The sequence below is a fragment of the Camelus bactrianus genome, chromosome 7 (genome assembly GCF_048773025.1).
Source record: "Camelus bactrianus isolate YW-2024 breed Bactrian camel chromosome 7, ASM4877302v1, whole genome shotgun sequence".
In the NCBI taxonomy this organism is placed as follows: domain Eukaryota; kingdom Metazoa; phylum Chordata; class Mammalia; order Artiodactyla; family Camelidae; genus Camelus; species Camelus bactrianus.
Window position 1 is genome coordinate 74066965 of NC_133545.1, and position 21082 is coordinate 74088046.

The 21082-nt window shown below is 31.3% G+C and overlaps 1 protein-coding gene across 2 annotated transcripts in view; it reads right to left on the bottom strand.

Annotated features, from left to right (window-relative positions):
* PTPN12 (protein tyrosine phosphatase non-receptor type 12) overlaps positions 1 to 21082 on the bottom strand; it is a 78857-nt gene that overhangs the window by 23946 nt on the left and 33829 nt on the right. For both annotated transcript variants that reach the window (XM_074367601.1, XM_074367600.1), the window contains exons 3-11: positions 15195 to 15271; positions 13617 to 13712; positions 12811 to 12849; positions 10464 to 10535; positions 7199 to 7258; positions 5395 to 5537; positions 2461 to 2527; positions 274 to 351; positions 78 to 176 (exon numbers count right to left, since the gene is read on the bottom strand). In XM_074367601.1, coding sequence (XP_074223702.1) covers positions 78 to 176; positions 274 to 351; positions 2461 to 2527; positions 5395 to 5537; positions 7199 to 7258; positions 10464 to 10535; positions 12811 to 12849; positions 13617 to 13712; positions 15195 to 15271 — 731 coding nt within the window. The remainder of the gene's footprint in view (positions 1 to 77; positions 177 to 273; positions 352 to 2460; positions 2528 to 5394; positions 5538 to 7198; positions 7259 to 10463; positions 10536 to 12810; positions 12850 to 13616; positions 13713 to 15194; positions 15272 to 21082) is intronic.

The window sequence follows — 21082 nt, forward strand, 5'->3', positions numbered from 1 at the left end:
AAAGATGACAAAAAGCTAAATATTACATCTTGGTAGAAGTAAAAGTTTTCTAAAATTAATAGGCAAACAACACCTACCACTCCATCAGCAATTTTCTGGGCCCCATGAATTTCATATTGTTGTAGCTGTTTTTCAAACAGTTGGGCGATCGCTCTATGAACAAGCTCATATTGCTCCTATTAGGGAGATGAAATGATAAAGAAGGGAAAGGTATTAAAAACTAGGAAAGCATTTATAAAAATATAGTTTATAAAGTAAAACAAAAAATTATACCTTAGTTTGTACTGCAGAATGCCTTTGTGTTCTCATTTCTTGTATTAAATTAAAAACATTAAATTCCTCTGGTATTTTCTAAAATAAAGAATTTAATATATGAACTCTGGACAACTGTTCAGAGAAACAGTAAAACAGTCTTCAACTTTTATACAGACCTTACATACACGATGGATAACTAAAAACATTTACTGAGCACTACCTACCATGTATCAGACACTGTTTGGCAGCATGGGTACAGAGCTAATCTTGACTCTAGAAGTCAGGCTAGCAAGCCAGATATATGAACAAAATAAATGTCCAGCCAAGGTATGATTGCAGTACAGTGGGAATAAAATGAAAATAAGTAACTCTGATTGGTGTATGAGTGAAAAGTGAAGAAAACACACATACGCATGGCAGGTTAAATGTATAATCTATGTGGGGAATTGAGAAGCTTGATATAGATAAAGGAGAGTTATTCAAAGGGAGAGAAAAGATAAGGCTACTTGGGATCAGGCTGTAAACACAACAGAGTTTGAATTCATTCTATAGGCTAGTGTTTCCTAGGTTGGGTACATAAGGACCAGTTACATAAAAATACAGATCCTTCAGCTACATCTCTGGAGATTGACTGTGAAACATCCTAGGCAATTTGTTTGTACACCTGGAATCAGAATGACTGCAACAGGCAACCCTGACATGAACAATCTGCTATTCAGGTAACTTTTGCAGCAGGAAAGATGACAGAGTGAAAAGTGGAGAAACTGGTAACAGTAGTCTTAAAAAAAGAAGGGTAGAAACAGATTGGAGGCAGATTTCTGAGGCAGAACTATTAGAACCTGGTGATCCACAAGAATATTTTGGAGTGATAAAGAAGATAGAAGAATTAAGCATGATTTCCAGGTTCACTGCTTGGGAGTCTTTATATGTATCCGAAGATTTTTTACATCAGGTCCTAACCTAAGGCTTAAGATTATATTTATGTTAAGTCAAACTCAATTAAATGGGGACTATGTACAAAATACACAATTTTTGAAATGACCAGATGTTTGCTGGCATTCATTCGTCTAAATGCCTCTTCCTACCTCAATTTTAATCTTTGATTTTTACTTTAAAATGTGTTAGAATCCTAGTGAAATTTTTTTCACTTAAAAATGAAAGTATTTGAGTATTAGGAGATGATCAGTTTTGTGGGTATAAGAAAATTTAACAACAGAGGGCTTTTTGAAAGACTGTTTAAAATGTAAATATTCCCTAAGCAAAAGTGAAAAATAGAAAGAAGGCAAGGGGAAAAAGAAAACAGAATAGAAAGAAGCAAAAAAGATATTAGTATTTTATTAATCCTATTTTATATAAGATATAGATTGACATATTCATAGTAACTATAAAGCCATGAAGAGTAACAGCTTCTCCATAATGCATAGAAAATAACATACTATAGATGAAGCTAATGAAACAAATCTGCAATCAACGAGGAGACTTGTGTTTTTCAAATTTGTAATGAGGGCTGTATCTTTATATCCTCCATAGTGTCAAACTCATTTTCTTGGGAATAGTAATGGTAGCAACAATAATATCAGCAATAGTAATAAGAAATAACACTAAACTGAGCACCTGTTACATGCCACACATAGTTGTAAAGAACTTCTATAAAAGTTTCTTAAGAACTTATTTAATTTTTGTGAGTTATTAACATTATGATCCCCATTTTCAGATGAAGAAATTGAGGCACAATGAAATTAAGTAATTCTACCAATATCCCACAGCTAGTAAATGACAGAGCCAGAATTTTAATCTGGAAAGTTTCGCCCCCGTCATCATTCTTAACTACTGTACTATATATAATATTTCCAGTTAGGCATAAATACTTACTGAATCGATTATTCTTATACCTAGAATAAATATAAAAGGCAACAAGGGTGCTAAATTTGGAAAAGTCAATGCAGAGCTTACATCTTGAATATAGGTATTAATTCACATAGGACACTTGGATGACAACATGTTTACCCTGCTGCCCCATGTATTACCTGTAGGTAATATGCATCATTTACACCTTTCATTACCTTTATCTCTTACACAGCAAAGCTACTTCTAAAAAAGCAACATGAAAACAAAGCATATGCTATAATTTACTACAATTAATCATTAAGTTTGAAAACCATAATAGATCAACAGGATATAATGCTCCATGAAAATTATTCTTACCCCAGCTTTTAGTAAATTCCACGTATAATCTATGGCACAAATGGCACCTGTTCTTCCACAGCCTGCACTGTGGATATAAAATTTGAAAAAACAATTTGATTTGATTTTGACATGTTGATATTCAGAAGCAAAAAATCATTTAATAAACTTGACAGAATTCTACTTATTTAGTAAACAAAGTACAACTCAAAGTGTATGCACAGCAAACATCCTTAACATTAGGATTTATATCTTTTTAAAATTTAATTTAAAGAACTTCCAAGAGTAAGTTACTCACAGAATACCTAGAAGCTTTCACTTTGGAGGTCTAATTCTACCTCAGAAAACCTTGTCTAGCTAACAAAGAATCTTGCAGAGAATAAATTTATTCTATTCTGTGGTGCTTTAGAGTAGAGGAGGAAAGTACCATCATTTCCATCTGGAAAAGGTACAGAAAAGACAGTGAATGCTACAAGCCCTAGAAACTGGTTGAATACCAGCAGTGATTTCACTAAAGAAACAATGGCCACTAATGCTCTCTAATCTCTGAAGAACTAACAGAACCTGGAAAATGTAAAGCAAATACCATAGGTTTATTATTTAAAGACAATACACAAACTTGAAAGCAACTGATTCTCAACTAGAGGGAGACATGCGCACCTCAGCATTGAGAACTACTGTGTAAGTAAAGATGTTACTGACATTACCGTAATGATTTAGGCAGAAAAAAAGTTGGGCAGCACTGTAAGATGCATATTTTGAAACTTTCAAAAGTATCAGTAGTTAGTTAAACATGTAAGAATTCCAGATAAAGGACAACTTAGTATAGATTTGAAAGAGCTCTTAACAATAAACATCAATAATATTTTTAACCATTGATATATTTGTCAATTCCAGACATCAAAACATTTCCAGACTTTTTGGGTTCAGAGTTAACTAGGGCTAAATGATATACTTAAAACTTGATGTTTAAAACTGTGATATTACAAAGACAACCAGATCAATGAAACACAATTGAAAATTCAGAAACAGATCTGAGTATATGTATTTATTACTTCACAGTGGAATCTCTAATCAAAGGGGAAGGACTAGACTATTCCATAAATGGTACAGGGAAAGTTAGAACAAAAATTAGTCTTACCTTTTATCTCAATCATAAAGAAATTGTGGGGGGGTGGGTATAGCTCAATGGTAGAATGCATGCTAAGCATGCATAAGGTCCTGGGTTCAATCCCCAGAAACTCCATTAAAAATAAAAAATAAAATAAAAAGTTAAAAAACTTTTTAAAAATTTAAAAACTGCAGGTGGATGAAAAATACAATGTTAAAAAATCGTATAAAAGTGTACTTTTAAGTATTACTGTGTTAGGGAAGAACTTTCTAAGCATATCTCAATGCAAAGAAATCATAAATTAAGATATTCACAACTTTGACTACACAACAATTTAAAACCATTTATGTATGGCAAAAAACAGACAGAATAAAAACCATGAAAAACCATGGTACTTACAACATGACTACAAGTTAACATCCTCAATATGTAAAGATGCATAGGAACTCATAGCATATAATTATTAAGAGATGAATGCCTGCTATAAAATAATTGGCAAAGTATTCAAACAAGCAACTCACAAAAGGATATAAACTACGAAGAAAAAAAGAGCTTGCCTGTCTCAACAACACTGAAATAAAATATAACAGTACTGGGACAAGTATGGGGAATGGGCACTTGCACAAACAAACCGGCAGGGGTAGGTAGGCTTATAATAGCATCAACTTTATGGATAACAAATTTATAAATACATATTAGAAACATGGAAAAGTTCATGTCCTTTGACTTAGAAATCCCACTTTCAGACATCTATTCTAATGAATTACAGATGTGCTCAAAGATTTCACCATAAAACCAGCCCATTAAATTATAAAATAACTGAAAACAAATGGGGTAATAAATGAAATGCCAAGGAATAGAGGTTAAATATAAAATACAGTGCAGCCATAATGTATTGCAGAAGAACATTTATATGATGTAGAAAGATGTACATAATATATCAAATGGGGAAATATTCTTTAAAAAATACTATACACATACTGAAAGGACATATACTAAAGTTTTAACAATGGTCATCTCTAGTGGGATTGTGAGTGACCCTTTCCTTTTATGTATGCGTTTTCTAGGTCACTACAGTTAACATACTATTTTGGTTGTTCAAAAATATTAAATGATCAATTTACTTTTTAAAGGAAAATCTTCCTATCATATTGGATTTATAAACTATATACATTAACTGAACAATACTGATAGAACAGGAAATAATTTCAACTAACTTGTAATAAAGTCAAGTCAAAGCAAACTGTTTACCTTTTAACTCTACAATTAAATAATCTTACTCTTTTTAACCAGTTAACTACTTACTTAAAAAGTCAACTAACCACTGAATTAACTACAGAAAATTATTTTTTCATTAACCAGGTTGTTAATTGTTTCCTACATCTCCATCAGCAAGTCACTTTTCTGGCTCATAAATAAAAAGCAGTCCTTTCACTTCATTAATAGGCATCACAATCCGACCAACTGGCTAAGAAAACTATCTCTGGTGTTTTTTAACTACTTACATTTTTTAACTACTTAATTAACCAGTAAGTCTCTGAGTCTGAAAAATTTCATATATTTTTATAACAAATATGAATGCAGATAAGTCACTCAAAAAGATAAATTGACTGCAGTTTTATGAAAAAAGTACTATGATTTTAAGTCTTTTAGAAGAACCTAACATAAAATAAAATTCAGAGAAGAAAAACTGCCTCAAGATTCAAATAGCTTTTACTACTTGGAAACCCATATAATGACCTAATGAAATTCCAAAACTTAGTTTTCAAAATACCATACATTACCCATATTATAATGCTACCTATATTCCAAAGAATTTAAGTATTTAAGAGGTCATTTTGTACCTGCAATGAATACAAATAGGCACATCTTCATGTTCTTGGTATTTCCTCATTAAGCTTATCATATCCAGAATAGAATCAAATGATGAGGGAACATCATGGTCTGGCCAGTTCACGTAATGAAACTGATATAGCCTACGAGATTCCTTCAAGAATAACAGAAATTCAACCATTGTGAAAATACAGTTGCAAATTTTAAAGCATACAGAAAAGTTGCACATCTCACTTTACTGCCATTTCTATGATATGTATGTGGTGTTTAGCAGTGCCTTAAAAAAAAAATGATAGCCTACATTTACAGACTATCACATACCAAGTATTGATCTAAGCGGCTTCACCTGTAACAATTTATGTAATCCCATGTAACACCATGGGGAAGGCACTGTTAATACTATTCTCATTTTATGGGCAAGAAAATTGTGACAGAAAGAATAACTCGCATAATGTTTCACAACAAGTGACATGTGGGATCTGAACGTAAGCAGTCTTACCTCCAAAACCTGCACTTTAACCATTGCACTATATATACTATTTAATTGACCTACAGTATTAAACGAATGAGCAATATACCATAAGCACTGTGTTAGAATATACTGTAATTGGAAGACTAACAGAATGTTTAAACTGATAAAGAAAATTAGAAATGAACTTGTCCAAACCCAAACCTACTTGTCTTTACTTTAGATCAGTGGTTCAGTTATTAAATTATGGTATGGGTTGCCACCCAACCCCCTACCCTTTCAAGGCGTCTATGAGTTTTACACTATTTTTATAACAATACTAAAGTGTTATTTGCCTTTTTCACTCTCATTCTCTCATGAGGGTACAGCAGAATCTTCTCAAGGCTGCATGACTTAGGATGATGTCATCACTCTGACAGCTAATGGAATGTATGATTGTGTATTCATGTTTTTAAAAAATGTCTCAGTTTTAATTTCAAATATAGTAAATATTGAAAGATAGAACCCATATAAACAAGAGCTCTTTGGAACCTTTAGTAGTTTTTAAGAATGTAAAAAAGTCCTGATATCAAAATGTTTTGAGAATGGCTATTCTGAGGTGTTTAACAGAAAGAGCACTGCTTGCAATTCTGGCAAAACTGTATTCAAATTCTACTTCTGCCATTTACTGAGTAACTTCAGGTAGACCATCTAACTTCTCAAAGACTCTTTATCTTCATCTATGGGCAGTGGAGATAACAGTTATCTACCACTATGAAGTTATTAGAACGACTGAAATACCTGATACACTACTCAAATTCAGTGAGGTGCCTATCATTACTACTGTCCATTAAAAAATAGCAACCCAAGTATAATAACTGACTCAACTAAAGGGAAACAATTAGTAACGTCAGGGTTGCTACGAGTACTGGAACCATGTCTACTTGTAAACAGCAAAGCCTTAAGTATGTTTACAAATGCACTAGCTGGGGAAGAATATGCACATCATGGCCAAGTTGAATTACTTACAGTGGTTTAAAAATTAAGATAATGAAAATAAAGGAATTGAGGAAGAAGTTGACAGACACTCTTCAATGTCCATCAGATTTTTCTTTGATTCCTTCCTAGAGAAATTATTTTATATAGCTCTGAAACAAGGGCCTCAAGTGAAAACAGTTCATATACTTTAATGGATAAGCAATAAGCTCAAGATACTAAATAAAACATGATTTTCTTCTTCATTATTTTACATAACTAAAAAAAATTAACAAATCTCCTTAACCATGTAGGATAAGACAGTATACTATTTATATATTTTCTCTTTAGAAGCTATCCTTAGAAATTATTTCTAAATGGAAAATACTTACATTTTGAAATTCAAGTAAGAGTGTCCTAATGAAGTAGTCTGTTCTTGCTTGTTCAGCTTCCTAAGTAAAGGGAAACACTTGTGAGTCAGTGAGAACATTTAAACAAAGACATATACACACCAAAATAAACAATAATTGCATTTTAAGGTCCACAATATAAAATTAACCTTTGAAATTCCAGGTGTGCCCGGTAATTATAACAATCATTCTAAAAGTCATTGATTTGTTTATCTAAGTTTTATTTAGAGGTTTTTTCTTCAAACACACACACACACACACAGAATTGTTTGTTAACTAATTACTTAAATTATCATCTGGATGACTCTATCATCCAATAAAATATTTGCAAAGTAACAACCATCCCCAGAATCATGTAACAGAAATAACACCTACAAACAAAATGTCACTCCTTAGTACTTTATAAACATCTTCAACCATCTTATCTTTCCATAAAGCTTGATTTTCCCTACCTAACACTCAACTCTGAATTAACTGGATGCCACCTGAGGAAGGAAAAGGATGCACTTAGTAAATCTCAAATTATTATTCTGGTTGATGACAACATAATCACTTTAAGTTTCTTACTGTCCTTTATCAGTGTATTAGAATGAAGCCATTACATCAGTTTGTCACTAAGCAAACTATTCTTTTTGACTTTTTATTTAAAACTACAGATAGTCTAGGACAGTGATTGTTAAGAGCAATAGGGTATGCTGCTTTAGTAATAAAAAAATTCAATATTATGTAAATCAATGGGTATGGCTGTACTCCAATAAAACTTTACTCAAAGGCAGTGGGCTAGACTGACTCATGGACAGGGTGTTTATATCCGGTCTAAGTGCTTACATGCAGCAGCAGTGCTACTAAGCTCCTGCTAGCTAGTCCCCCACGTTTCATCAACACCTTACCCTCCTCCTCATCCCCAAACCAAGAGAGCTCCTGATACTGTCCTGTCTGAGTCTCAAATTCTCTGGCTGCCAAGTCAAGTCACTTACTATGGTTATTTTCACTTTCTCCTATTTATAAATTTGATTTTTGTTTATATCTATGATAACAAATCCTGAGTCGTCGAAACAACCACAGGACGTACAAATTACTTTCCATTTAGAAATCCTGAAAGAAAAGTTTTGCTTCTTCAGTATAGATCTATCCCAACATTGACAAATCAAACCAGCTGTGACTAATCAAATCAAACCTCTTATCAAGAGGACTTTTATTAGCTTGTAATTCAATTGAAAAACCAACCCAAAAGAGTCAATTCATCTTTTTCCAAATTATAAACTATTTCTTACTTTCTCTATTCATTATAGTCAGTTGTTTATTATTCCTAATCCCCAACTGTTCAAAAATTTCAAGTTGTCTTGTTGACTATTAAGCACTGTATGTTGCTGCTTGAATTGTGACATTCAGTACTGTAATCTTATTACATTTAAATTTATAAATGTCTACACAACCACACTGCACAGAACTAGGTTTCCTGAACTGTCTAGGAACTTAATATTGTTGAATAGTTTCTGTATTGGTGAGGGGGAAGGTGTTCCCCTGGAAGTATAATACAGTATGTATTGGTTTTTATTCATTCCAAATAATATGAAATACATTAAGACTTAAAATTTTTTAAATATTTAACCCACGAACAGTTAATTCTAACCAGAACTTCAGAGCACTAACTGCATATTAAATCAGGCAGTTTAACTATGAGTTACAGTTAACATTACAAAAATCACATTGCATTTATAAAGACTATGTAACACAGTCTGAGTCCTTTTTACAACATAGAAAGCAGTAAATTTGGGGTATGCATCAGAGGACTTCAAAAGTCCTAAGTACAAATAAGTCATACAATTAGATTTCTTCAATTCACCAATGATGAGTAAAATCACAGAAACTGTATTTCATTTAACCATGGAAAACAACGGCAAAAACAAGCAATGCTGAGATGCGGAATGCAATGGTTAATTTTATATGTCAAGTTGGCTGGGCCACAGTATGATCAGATAATTGGTCATATATTATTCTTAGTTTCTTGTGAGGGAGTTTTTCGGTGAGATTAACATTTAAATCAGTAGACTTTGAGTACAGCAGACTGCTCTGTCTATAAGGTGACTGGCTCTCATTCAACCAGGACCTGAATAGAACAAAACCACCAGCCTCCTCCAAGTAAAAGAGTTCTCCAGGAGACTGCTTTCATTTGTAACATTGGATCTTCTTGGTTCTACAGCAGCCTGTCTTTGGACTAGAGCTGAATATCAGTTTGCCTGGGTCTCCAGCCTGCCCACCTTCAGACCAGCACTGCTGTATCAGCTCTCTCGGTCTCTAGGCTGTTGGTCTTCAGCCTGAAACTGAAGCATCAGCTCCTCTTGGGTCTCCAGCTTGCCCACCCACCCCTGCAGATTTTGGACTTGCCAGCGTCCATAATCACGTGAGCCAATTCTTCATGGTAATTCTCTTTCTCTCTATATATACACATCCTATTGTTTCTGTTTCTCTGGAAAACCCTGACTCAGACTGGGAAGTTATTTAATTTTCACATACGCTTAATCATGGTCTTTTGAGCTCAGTAAAGACACCATTATGTATAGCCCAAAGCAAATTGCTGGTTCTATTCTAAAGTTCACTTACATTTTACTTCCTCTTGTTTTTCCTTCATTGTTTGTTTTTTTAAATTCATTTTCTCAGATTTGTGCTGCGTTAGTTTTAGAACTTGAATTTAATTCATTTCAATGGCTTATCAAATAGGTATATATTTTAAGTTTCGTATCAAATTTTTTGCCAAAAAGGATCAATCCCTACTTTTAGGATGGAAGTTCTCAAGCCCATCTTTGTATCTAATTATAACAATTCTGGAGAGAATAACATAGATTGAAAGATTAACATGATAAACTATACTTCAGTCATGGTCTTTCCCATTTATTGAATTTGAAGCTATTATTTCATATCACTTTTCAAATAGATCATTCAAAGCAGTTATTTGTTTATTCTTATATACGTAACACTTATGATCAACTTATACACAATGACTAACAGAATTAACATAAGGTACAAGGAAATTATATGTTTATGAAAAATCATTCTCAAAGCTTCTTAATTTAAAAGCAAACATTATTATTAATGCCTGTTTACTGTAATTAAGTGTAGATTTACATGAGACATTGAGTGCTTGGCTTATATGAAACCAGGTTCACACCATATTAAAATTTAATTATTCATCAGTCTAATATGCCCGTTTTCTGATTAAATAATGTATATCAAAATAGGTACTTACACAAGAAATTTTAAATGGTGCAAATGTTATAGGATCTTCTCCATACAAAGGCCAATAGCGCTCACATTTTTTCTGTTACCAAAAAAAAAATAAGATAGTGAATAATTTATAATTTGTTTTATTTGAACTTTTACAAATAGTTTGTATTCAGCTTGTTGTTCCTTCCCAGAAAACAGAAAAACTGTCAAGAGTAGGCAAGGAGCTAGGAGCACTCAGACTTATCCCAACTCTTTTTAATTTTAACTTTCATTTTTTTAATTGAGTTACAGTCAGTTTACAATGTTGTATCTATCCAACTCTTTTTAATGGTGAGCTACTGTGTCCTCTCCAAGATTAGTCAGAAGGACCTTATTAACATAAGCATATAAGCTCATTGCTAACCTGCTTGGTCTACACAATAGACTCCTAAGATCCTCCTCTAAAAAAGAAAAATTGCTTAAAAAAAAAGTGCCTCACACAACGAGGTCCATTTAGTTTTTATGGTTGCCAGGCAAGTTATAATGTTTGTAAAATGACAATCTCTGTAATATGTGGCTGAATTTTCATTAATTGTAAAATCTGTGCTATAATGGAATTATTACCTATAGGCTAGAATTAATTGACAATACTGCTCTCAGAGCAACAAAGTAGAACTGCTTTAGCTTAGAGTATGTGCTACCAATACTTTAGAAGGCTTAAAGCCACAAACCTCATTTCCCAGTAGAAGTTATAAAAAATGATAAAAATAATTTAATTCTTTTGAAGGGCTTTTTCCTTTGTCTTCTACCTAGTAAAGTTTTAACATCTTGAAACAGAAGACAAGTTTATAAGGAGATTAATTTAGTAAGAAGTAAAGCTTGTTGACTAACAAGCTCCTCAATCAGATAAGCAGTAACTGCATAAGGATTATATTAGTACTTAAATTTCAGGTGTGAACTAATTACAATTGATACCAAAAATTATGTGTTAAACATCATACATGCATAATCTATAATAATTTATCATTTGTCTTAGAGATGAGGAAGCTGAAGTTCAGAACGTAAGTTCACTGCACCATGGTCAAAATGCTAGTAAAGTGTAGGTTTATTTGATTTCATTACTTGTGCTCTTTACATTAGGTCACATTATAAGTCAAGATCTGAGTCAGGATTATCAAATAAATTCATAGCCCTACTGGCAACTTACTACTAACAAAATACTATGAATCAAAAAATCTTTAGCCTCAAAAAATTTTACACTCAATATAACTTAATTTTTCATCAAGCATTATTACTGATGTTACAGTGTGAGCTATTAATAGAATGCAAAGAGAAACAAATCCTAAACCTCAGAAGTAACTAACAAACTTAGGAAGGTGAAATTTAAATTTCCTAATACAATTGACTAATAATAACAGTACTGAAATACATAGTGAAAATACTTAAACAGATAATCACTTAATTTCTCAGTCTGTATATTTTCTAATCTTAGATTGTTTATTTTATGTCTAATATTAGTAATACCTCCACTATAAGTAAGTGATGTGGTTGGGAGGAATGACAAAAATTACTAGTAAAAATAAGATCTTCAAATGATTTACACATCATAACATCTCATATAACTGAAAGATGTACTATCTTGCTTTATGCAACATATCCTTTTCTGAAAATTTTAACAAGAATTTTACAGCTTCAAAATGATTCTCACTTTAACTAATGAATCACACTTGTATAATGAAACTTCGACAAATCATCACATAGTTTGTCACATTTATAGAAGACCGCAATTAAGTTTTATTTAATACTTATTCTCTGTAAATGCATTATCATCTCCAAAAATGAAGACTTAGGAATTGATGCTGCAAGAGATGACAATACTTTTGAAATGAATTTCACTTGTATAGAATTTTTAACTAATGTTAAAAATTTCAGATTAAGGAATTTTCTTCTCTTTACTTTGGAGATAGCATTATAAAAAGGTAGTGGTATTTGCAGACAGAGAAATTAAAATATTCAAGCTATAAACTGATGATAATTAATCAGAATTGTTTAATTCATTTTAATTGCTCAATCTTATTCAGTCCATAAATAGTATTCTACTTATAACACCATTAAATATTTGAAGAATACTAAGGAACAGTACAAAATCTATTATTTTAAGTATATCATAAAATGTACTTATAAAATATAAAAGGACAGTTTCTGTGCTTAGGGATTACTTTGTTCCTTTTGATGAAATAAAAGCAATAGCAGAACACAAAAAAGGAAAAGTAACTATTTTAACAACATGGGATCAGAATATAACAAAAGACTAGAAATATATATCTTTAGAAATGAAGTGATAAAAAGAATACTGCACAATTATTTTAAGTGTTACTAGGTGTACATACCCTTCCCATCTCAAATTCACGACAGGCCATTACAATGATCTAAAAAGAAGTGGGGTTGGCAGAATATATCAGTTAAACACAATTTTACTTTTTCAATAAAATATACATTTCAGAATTATTTTTTTATTCTGAGCAAAAGTATATCTGGCCCGTCCAAAAAAGGTAGGTTTAATATTAAAAGTATGAGTTAAAGAAATGATCAAAATCACACCTTCAGGGCTAACTATTAGCAACAAATTAAGTTGGCCTCAAATACCATGATATATTTGCTTGAATTAAATTTAATGACTCTTACAGATTTACTTCTGTCTTTTGAAATTGTATTAAAATAATACATTTAGGATATTTAACCAATAATATAGCACTATTAAATATTTTATATACATTTAACAAAATTATCTAAAGATTGAATGCATTTAACTGTCTTTAAACATAGAAGTCATTACATGTGCTTCACCATCCCAACATTTTACAATGTAATGTTTCAAACATACAGCAAAGTTAAAATAATTTTACAGTAAACACTGTATAGCCACCATCTCTACTTTGCCATCAACATCTCACAGTACTTGTTTTATCACATAGCTATCCCTCTGTCCATCTACTAATCTGTCTTATTTGGTAATTGTCTTATTAATTACTGACTTGGGATAAGATGTAAAGTATTATCACACCCTATTCTTAAAATATTTCAACAAGTTTGTCAAAATTTAATTAGACATCAGTTTCTGTCTTTTTCGTAAACATTAGTTATAATCAAAATATCATTATGGCTAAAAAGTCATGTTATTACATGTAATACTTACTACAACATTGTACTCCCATATCATCCTCCAAAAATCTATTACTGTATTTGCTAAAGGTCCTTGGGTTGCCACATATGCTTTTGGCCCATAAACACCCTAAAATGATTAAGAGCAAATTTCATATTTATTATGATTACCAAAAATGTTTCCTTAACTAAATTTTAAGGTTTCAAATTTTATTAGTAATAGTGCTGTTTTCATCTAAACAATTTCCAAATAACTCTTCTTTCATTGTACATAAAAGCATAACAACATATTCATTTCACTTCAGCTTTTGGTGAAACGTTATTACTTTCGTGTATTTATTAGACATGGTACACAGAATTCATAATTAAACCTCCTTATGCTAATTTTAAAATTACTATTTACCTAGAAATTAAAAACAAAACCCCTAATATCCCATCAACAAAGCTAGCACTAGTAGAAAGTTAAAAGTATGTGTTGATTCTAAAAAATAATACTAAAACTAGCTAACAGTTCTCTCTTAGCTAGATTCTTCTATAGTTGCCTTTATTTACTCAACTTAAAAGTTTATAAAGCACCTACTATATACATTTCCAATGGTAAACCCAAGAATATACCAAACAAGATAGTGTCCTAAAATACTAAAATACTAATTCAGCACACAATTGAATCATACAGTGTTATTAAGTGCAATTAAAAACCAGAACTTTCAACAAATGTCCTCATAAAAGAGCATAAGCATTAATTATATCTGAAAGAACGAGCTACCTATGTATTAGTTTTTGTTTAACCTATTAGTTTTGGGTTTTGCCGTAACTGTTGTAAAACTGACTTTTTTGGAAAAAGTTTTTATTTGAAACCATGACTGTTCAATGTTGACATAGTATTAATTTTACCACATAATTTTTACCACCATAATAATTTTCTTAATAAAATACTTTATTAAAATATGTATAAATACCATATATAATATAACTGAAATTATACTGTCATATAATTAGAAAGATTCACACAAAATAACTAATGGAACAAAACAGTCTTTTATTTACTCAAGTAGCAGTTTAAATCTGTCTATTGATAACTGTAAAAACTTGACTGCTTTTGATCAAAGAGTATTCAAAAAAGGTTATCTATAAAGACTATATTTAATCTTGCATTTCGGCTGTCACTTGAAATGCAGGGACAGTTGCCAAAAGTTTTTAAACTAAGTTTATATTCTAAAATTTAAAATCAGTATTATTAAGTAATTATGGCCCTGGTAATTTATTCTAAGAAATTACTCAATAAGAATAGCAACATTCACTGCAATATTATCATCAAGAAAAATTGTTAACAACCTATATAGTTCAACAACAGGAATGACCATGTGCTTTTGTATACACAAACTCAAAGGGAGAAAAGAGAAGATTAAGCAACCTATAAAGTGTTTGTAAGACTTCAATGTGAAAGAAGAAACAAAAATAGAAAATGTCACAATATGTTGTGGCTGTGATTTTATTTTAACTTCTTTTGCTGTTGGTATCATGTTAGGCACTTTAAAGTTTTCTTAATAAAACTAATTTGTAGGAAGACATTAATTATGACAAAGAAACACTATTTAAAGTTAATACATACCTTAATAAAATTTGCATTGATATAGTCTGAATCTTGAGAAGGAGTCTTTAAAGTCAACTTAACTCGGCTGTGGTCAACTATAAGAGGAAAAAAAGGATTTCATAAGTTATGTCCTGTTGGCAGACAGTTTTTTTCTAGTGAACCGTAACTAAAATTAAATAAATAACTAAAAGTATTTACTTGAAAAAACAATTAATGAAAATTGACTCCAGATACCAACAGGGTAATCTCTAAAATCATATTGACAGGAAGTAAGTCTAATGATTATAAAGCTGTGTTTTAAAGCTGGAATCAGAATACTCTCAGGAGCTCTTTTAAAGTACAAATTCCTGGGCATTATCCTTGATTTACTATACAAGAGTCTGGGGTTTATGTCTCTGCAGTTTTTAACAAGCAAAGCAGGTAGTGAACTCTAACCACTGATACACAAGCTCATTTGCCAAAGTTCTTATTAGGAAATCTAACTTTCATATTTCACAAGATATTATAAAAATTAAGTAAACTATGACAAATGAGTTTACAAAATGTGTAAAAAGTGCTCAATACTTGCACTTGGCCAATAATATTTATTATTAGGTAATGTCCAGTATGTTAAAAAAAAATCTTTATAAGAAAGTCCTAAAGCATAAATTTTATTAATTTTATAAAATTATGTAGTTTTATTTTTAAAATAAAAATAATACAAATATGATTTTTTTAATTAGATCTTAAAGAAATATAAAATGAAAAGCAATCATCCCCTGTCCTTGAACACCAGGGCTCTCTCTCTCCCAATAAAGACAGTATTAAAGTTCTTTTTTCCTTCCAAAAGTAATCTTCATGAATATACCTATGTACTTTGAAAAAGTACAGAAATACAATCATAGTATACATGGTGTTCTGTACCTTATTACTTTTCAATTAGTTATATATCCTGGAACTCTTCCCAGAGCAAAAATAGATCATCTTACTTTTTTTAATGTTATATGGAATCTATTATATGAATGTTTCATTATTTATTTAACTAGATACACTATTGATGGGCCATTTTTTCCTGCTAGACATACTACTTGAACACTGCAGTACTTATATCTGTTAACCAGCATTACTAGAAAGTTCCTAACAGAGGAATTGCTACTTGCTTTGTAAAGAGTATATACCAATTTTTACAATGCAACTGTTAATAGTAAAAGTAACTGGCTGTTAATCATACTTTTTAATAGCTGACAATCTAAAAAATAAAAAAATCAGACTTGCATTTTTGAATTATGCAAATGGTTGCATCTTTTCATATATAGTTAATTTCTTTTACCAAAACCACTTGTTTATATCCTTTGAACATCATTTCCACATGTCCGTGTTTTTCTCCTGATTTAATAAAATCTATGCAAAGAGAAAAATCAGCCCTTGGTCACAGGTAAGTGCAAAGAGGTTTTTTAAAAACTATTCATTTAAAACTAATTTTAGATTTATGGAAAAATTGAAAAAATAGTATAGAGAATTCTCATACATCCTTCACTCAGCTTCCCTTAATGTTAACATCTTACATAACCATAACTCAATTATCAACACAAGAAAGCTAACATTGTTATAATGCTATGAATTAAACAGACTGTATACAAATTTTACCAGTTTAAAAAAAATTTTTTTTCTCTTTCCAGAATGCCACATTATACTTGGTTACTATTTCTCCTAAGTCTCTTCCAATATATAAAAGTTCCTCTGACTGATTTTTTTCTTGTAATTGGAATGAGGTTATGCATTTTGCCACGAACACCTGAGAACAACGATATGTCCTTCTCAGAAGACAAACCAATGAGTTCATGATGTGAATATGCCATATTACTTGTGAGGTTAACCTTGGTCCCTTGGTTAATGAGTTGTCAGCTGGTGTCTCCACTGCAAAGTTACTATCTTTCTCTTTGTAGTTAATAAATATTTTGTGGGGGGTATACTTTGAGCCTACAAAATCTTAAGTAGTAGGATTATCTAATATTCATGGTGTCTAGATTAAACAGGGCCATAAACATGTAACATGTCAGTATCATATTTTGGTCCTTTCTAATCCAAGGATAATGTCTACTAAAAGCAATTAAAATTCAAAAAGACATACACAAATGGTAACAGATACTAATAAACTTCTTAGCAAACTCTTTAAAAGGACAACTAATGAATAAGTAATTCATTTGCCAATGACCCGATTTTTATACATTAGTACTAAGGCCCAGTTCTGCTGATTTTATTTATTTATTTTTGGTGAAATCTTCTTTGAAAATTCGTAGGAAGATATATAACAAAGACATACTAGCTTACAATTAAAATTATTTATTTCCTTACCACGTTTCCAGGAAAGAGAATGCTTACATGTTTATTAATGCTGTTTCTTATTTCACTCCATCGTTCATGTCTTTTTTTTTTTTAAGCCATTTGGGATAAGGGATATACATATTAAAAAATGCTATGCTTTGGATGGACGAGAATAGAATAATTCAGTAATTAGGATAATGATAGTTAAGAAACTATATGAAGCTTCCTCTCACCACGTTTGCCAGTAATGAGGGGTCCCCGTTAATTACCCTAATTCATGTGGCATATCAGCCTATATTCAAAGTAACTCAAAGGCAGAGACTTCGTACAATAGTTGGTTTACCATTGGATCCTTAGTAAACATTTCTGGGGATTCTGAATCCACATGAGAACTGTGGCTCCCAAATAATAGTCTAGCCCGGTGCCAGGCTGCTATATGCAAGCTGGGAAGTTTTTTTTTTTTCAATTTTCTGTGATGGAAAATTTTATGCATACACAAAAATATAAATAGTTTAATGAATCCCCATATATCCATTACTCAAGTTCAATAATCATCACATTTTGCCAATCTTATTTCATCTATTGCTAATTATACAGCAGCTGAGGGCCGGGGGGAAGCAAATTAAAATGCAAGAATTCTGAGTCCAATATTCTGCAGTTAAGTTTGATTCGGTAAATTCAAGATAGGGCATAGCAATGGCTCGTTTTTAAAAAACTCTAAACCACAGGCAAATTTTGTAGTCACTGCTCTATACTATATAATGATAGTACATTATTGAGCATTTAAAAATCAGTATTATGCTGCATATATAACAAGTCATGCAAATTTTAATATCCTTCATTGGTGCTCCTATTAAGCATAACATGAACAGAAATAATTTAAAGAATATTAAAGAAATGAAAACAAACATTCCTCTCCATGATTTTGCTGACTGCCGCTACAATCTCCCACGAGTCCAACTCCAAGTAGATAAAATCAATATTCATTAGAAGAGGCTCAGGTTAAAGCAGCAACTTTTTTTTTCTTGAACAAACATCAACAATCTATTGCAACAACAAGAATATATATAAACATTGTCACCTCCAGGAAAGACAACTATTGTCTAAATCCTAGGTCTGAGAAATAAAAGGATCCCATAATTAATATTGGAATAGGCAGAGTACCCTGTTCCATCGCTTCTAAAGGCTAGCCAACCCAGTTTTAGCCCCTCAACAGAAAAAAAAAGCCAGTTCATCCTTAACATGGAGTATCTAGGAATTTCTTAATTCTGGGATTGTCCTCACTGTTCTAGCAAAATCTGCAAGATAGCTTGAGAAAAACCTAAGTGATCTTTGAACAGTGATGAAACCACTTTTTATGGATCAAAAGCAAGGATGTCTGCTCTTGCCACTGCAACATTATACTAAAGGTTCTAGCCAGTGCAATAAGGCAAAATAGACATTTAGATTGAAAGGGAAGTAGTAAAACTATCATTATTTGCAAATAACAAGATTCTGATACGTAAAAAATCCTAAAGGCTACACATACACACACAAATACTAAATACTAAAATAAACAAGTTTAGGAATTTCAGTGGATTAAAAAAATCTATATGCAAATATAAATTGTGTTTCTATATACTAGTAATAAAGAACTTGAAAATAAAATTAAAATAATTCTATTCACAATAGGATAAAGAATTTTTTTAAAGAAGAAATACAAGACTTGTATACTGAAAACCATAAAACACTGCTGAGTGAAATTAAAGAAGATCCAAATAAATGTAGGGAGACGCTCCATGTTCATAGGTTGGAAGAGTCAATATGGTTTAAGATGGCAATTCTCCCTAAATTGATCCAAAGATCCAACACAATTCTTATCAAAATTCCAGTAGAAGTTTTGCAGAAACTGACAAGCTGATCCTATAATTGATATGGAAATGCAAAGGACTCAAAAGAACCAAATCAATTTTTAAAAATAAGAACACAATTAGAAGACTTAATACTTCTTACTTTTAAAACTTACTATAAAGCTACAGTAATCATGACAGTTTGATATTGGCTTAATAATAAGTCAATGAAATAGAATTAAGAGTCCAGAAATAAACCCTTACATTTATGGTCAAATGATTTCAAACAAAGGTATCAAGGCAATTCAATGGAGAAAGGATAATCTTTTCAAAAATTGATGCTTGAACAATGCTATACACACAAAAATTATTTTAGACCCTAACCTCACACCGTGGTAAAAATTAACTCAAAATGGATTATAGACTTAAATGTAGGAACTAAAACTATAAAACTTCTAGGACTAAAATGAGAAAACATAGGAGAAAATCTTTGTAAGCTTGGATTAGGCAAAGGGTTCTTGGACTAAACATCAAAAGCATGATCCATAAAACTGATAAACTAGACTTCTTCAAAATTAAAAGCTTGCACAACTTTAAAAGATACCATTAAGAAAATGAAAAGATAAACCACAAACTGGGGAAAAAATGTGCATCATAAGATCTCAAAAAAAGACTTGTATCTCAGATATATAAAAAACGTTTACAACTCAATAGGATAAAAAAATCAATTTTAAAAAACTACAAATGATTTGAAAAGATTTTTCACCAAAGAAGACATACAAGTGACTAACAGAACAGGAAAAGATGTTCAACATCATTAGTCATTAGGGAAATGCAAATTAGAACCACAAGGAGATACCTCTAGATATACCCACTAGAATAATCATAATAAAAAAGACTGTCAATAACAGGTGTTGGTAAGGATGTGGAGAAATTTCAACCCTCATACGCTGCTGGTGGGAAAGTAAAATGTTACACAGATACTTTGAAAAACAGTCTAGTGGTCCCTTAAAAAGTTAAACAGAAGCTTCCACAGACCCAGAAAATATAGATCTAAGAGAAATGAAATCTTACGTCCATACAAAGATTTGTACGGAAATGTTTATAGCAGCATTATTCACACAATGGAATATTACTGAACAACAAAAAGGAATGAATTACTGATGTATAACACGGATGAATCTCAGAAACATGTTAAGTGCAAAAAGGCAGGCACAAAAGACTACATGTTATACGATTATATTTACATGAAATTTCCTAAAAAGGAAAATCTAGAGACAGAAAGCAGATTAGTGGTTGCCCAGGACTGAAGATTATAAACTATCTTTTCAGTGTGATGTAAATATTCTAAAACTGTATTGTGTTGATGATTATATAATTCTACAAACTTACTTAAAAATCACTGAATTGTACACTTAAAATGGGTAAGTTTTTTCTTTTTAAAAATTAAAAAAATTTAATACAATTTTAAAGATTACTTTTCATTTACAGTTATTACAAAATATTGGCTATACTCCCTATGTTGTATAATACATCCTTAAGGCTATCTTACACCCAATAGTTTGTGGCTCCCACTTCCCCCACCCCTATCTTGCCCCCCAAAGCTGGTAACCAGTAGTTTGTTCCTTGCACCTGTAAGTCTGCCTCTTTTTTATTATATTCACTGGTTTATTGCATTTTTTAGATTCCACATATAAGTGATATTATACGAATACATTCAGATTTGTCTTTGTTTGACTTACTTAGCATAATGCACTCCAAGTCCATCCATAT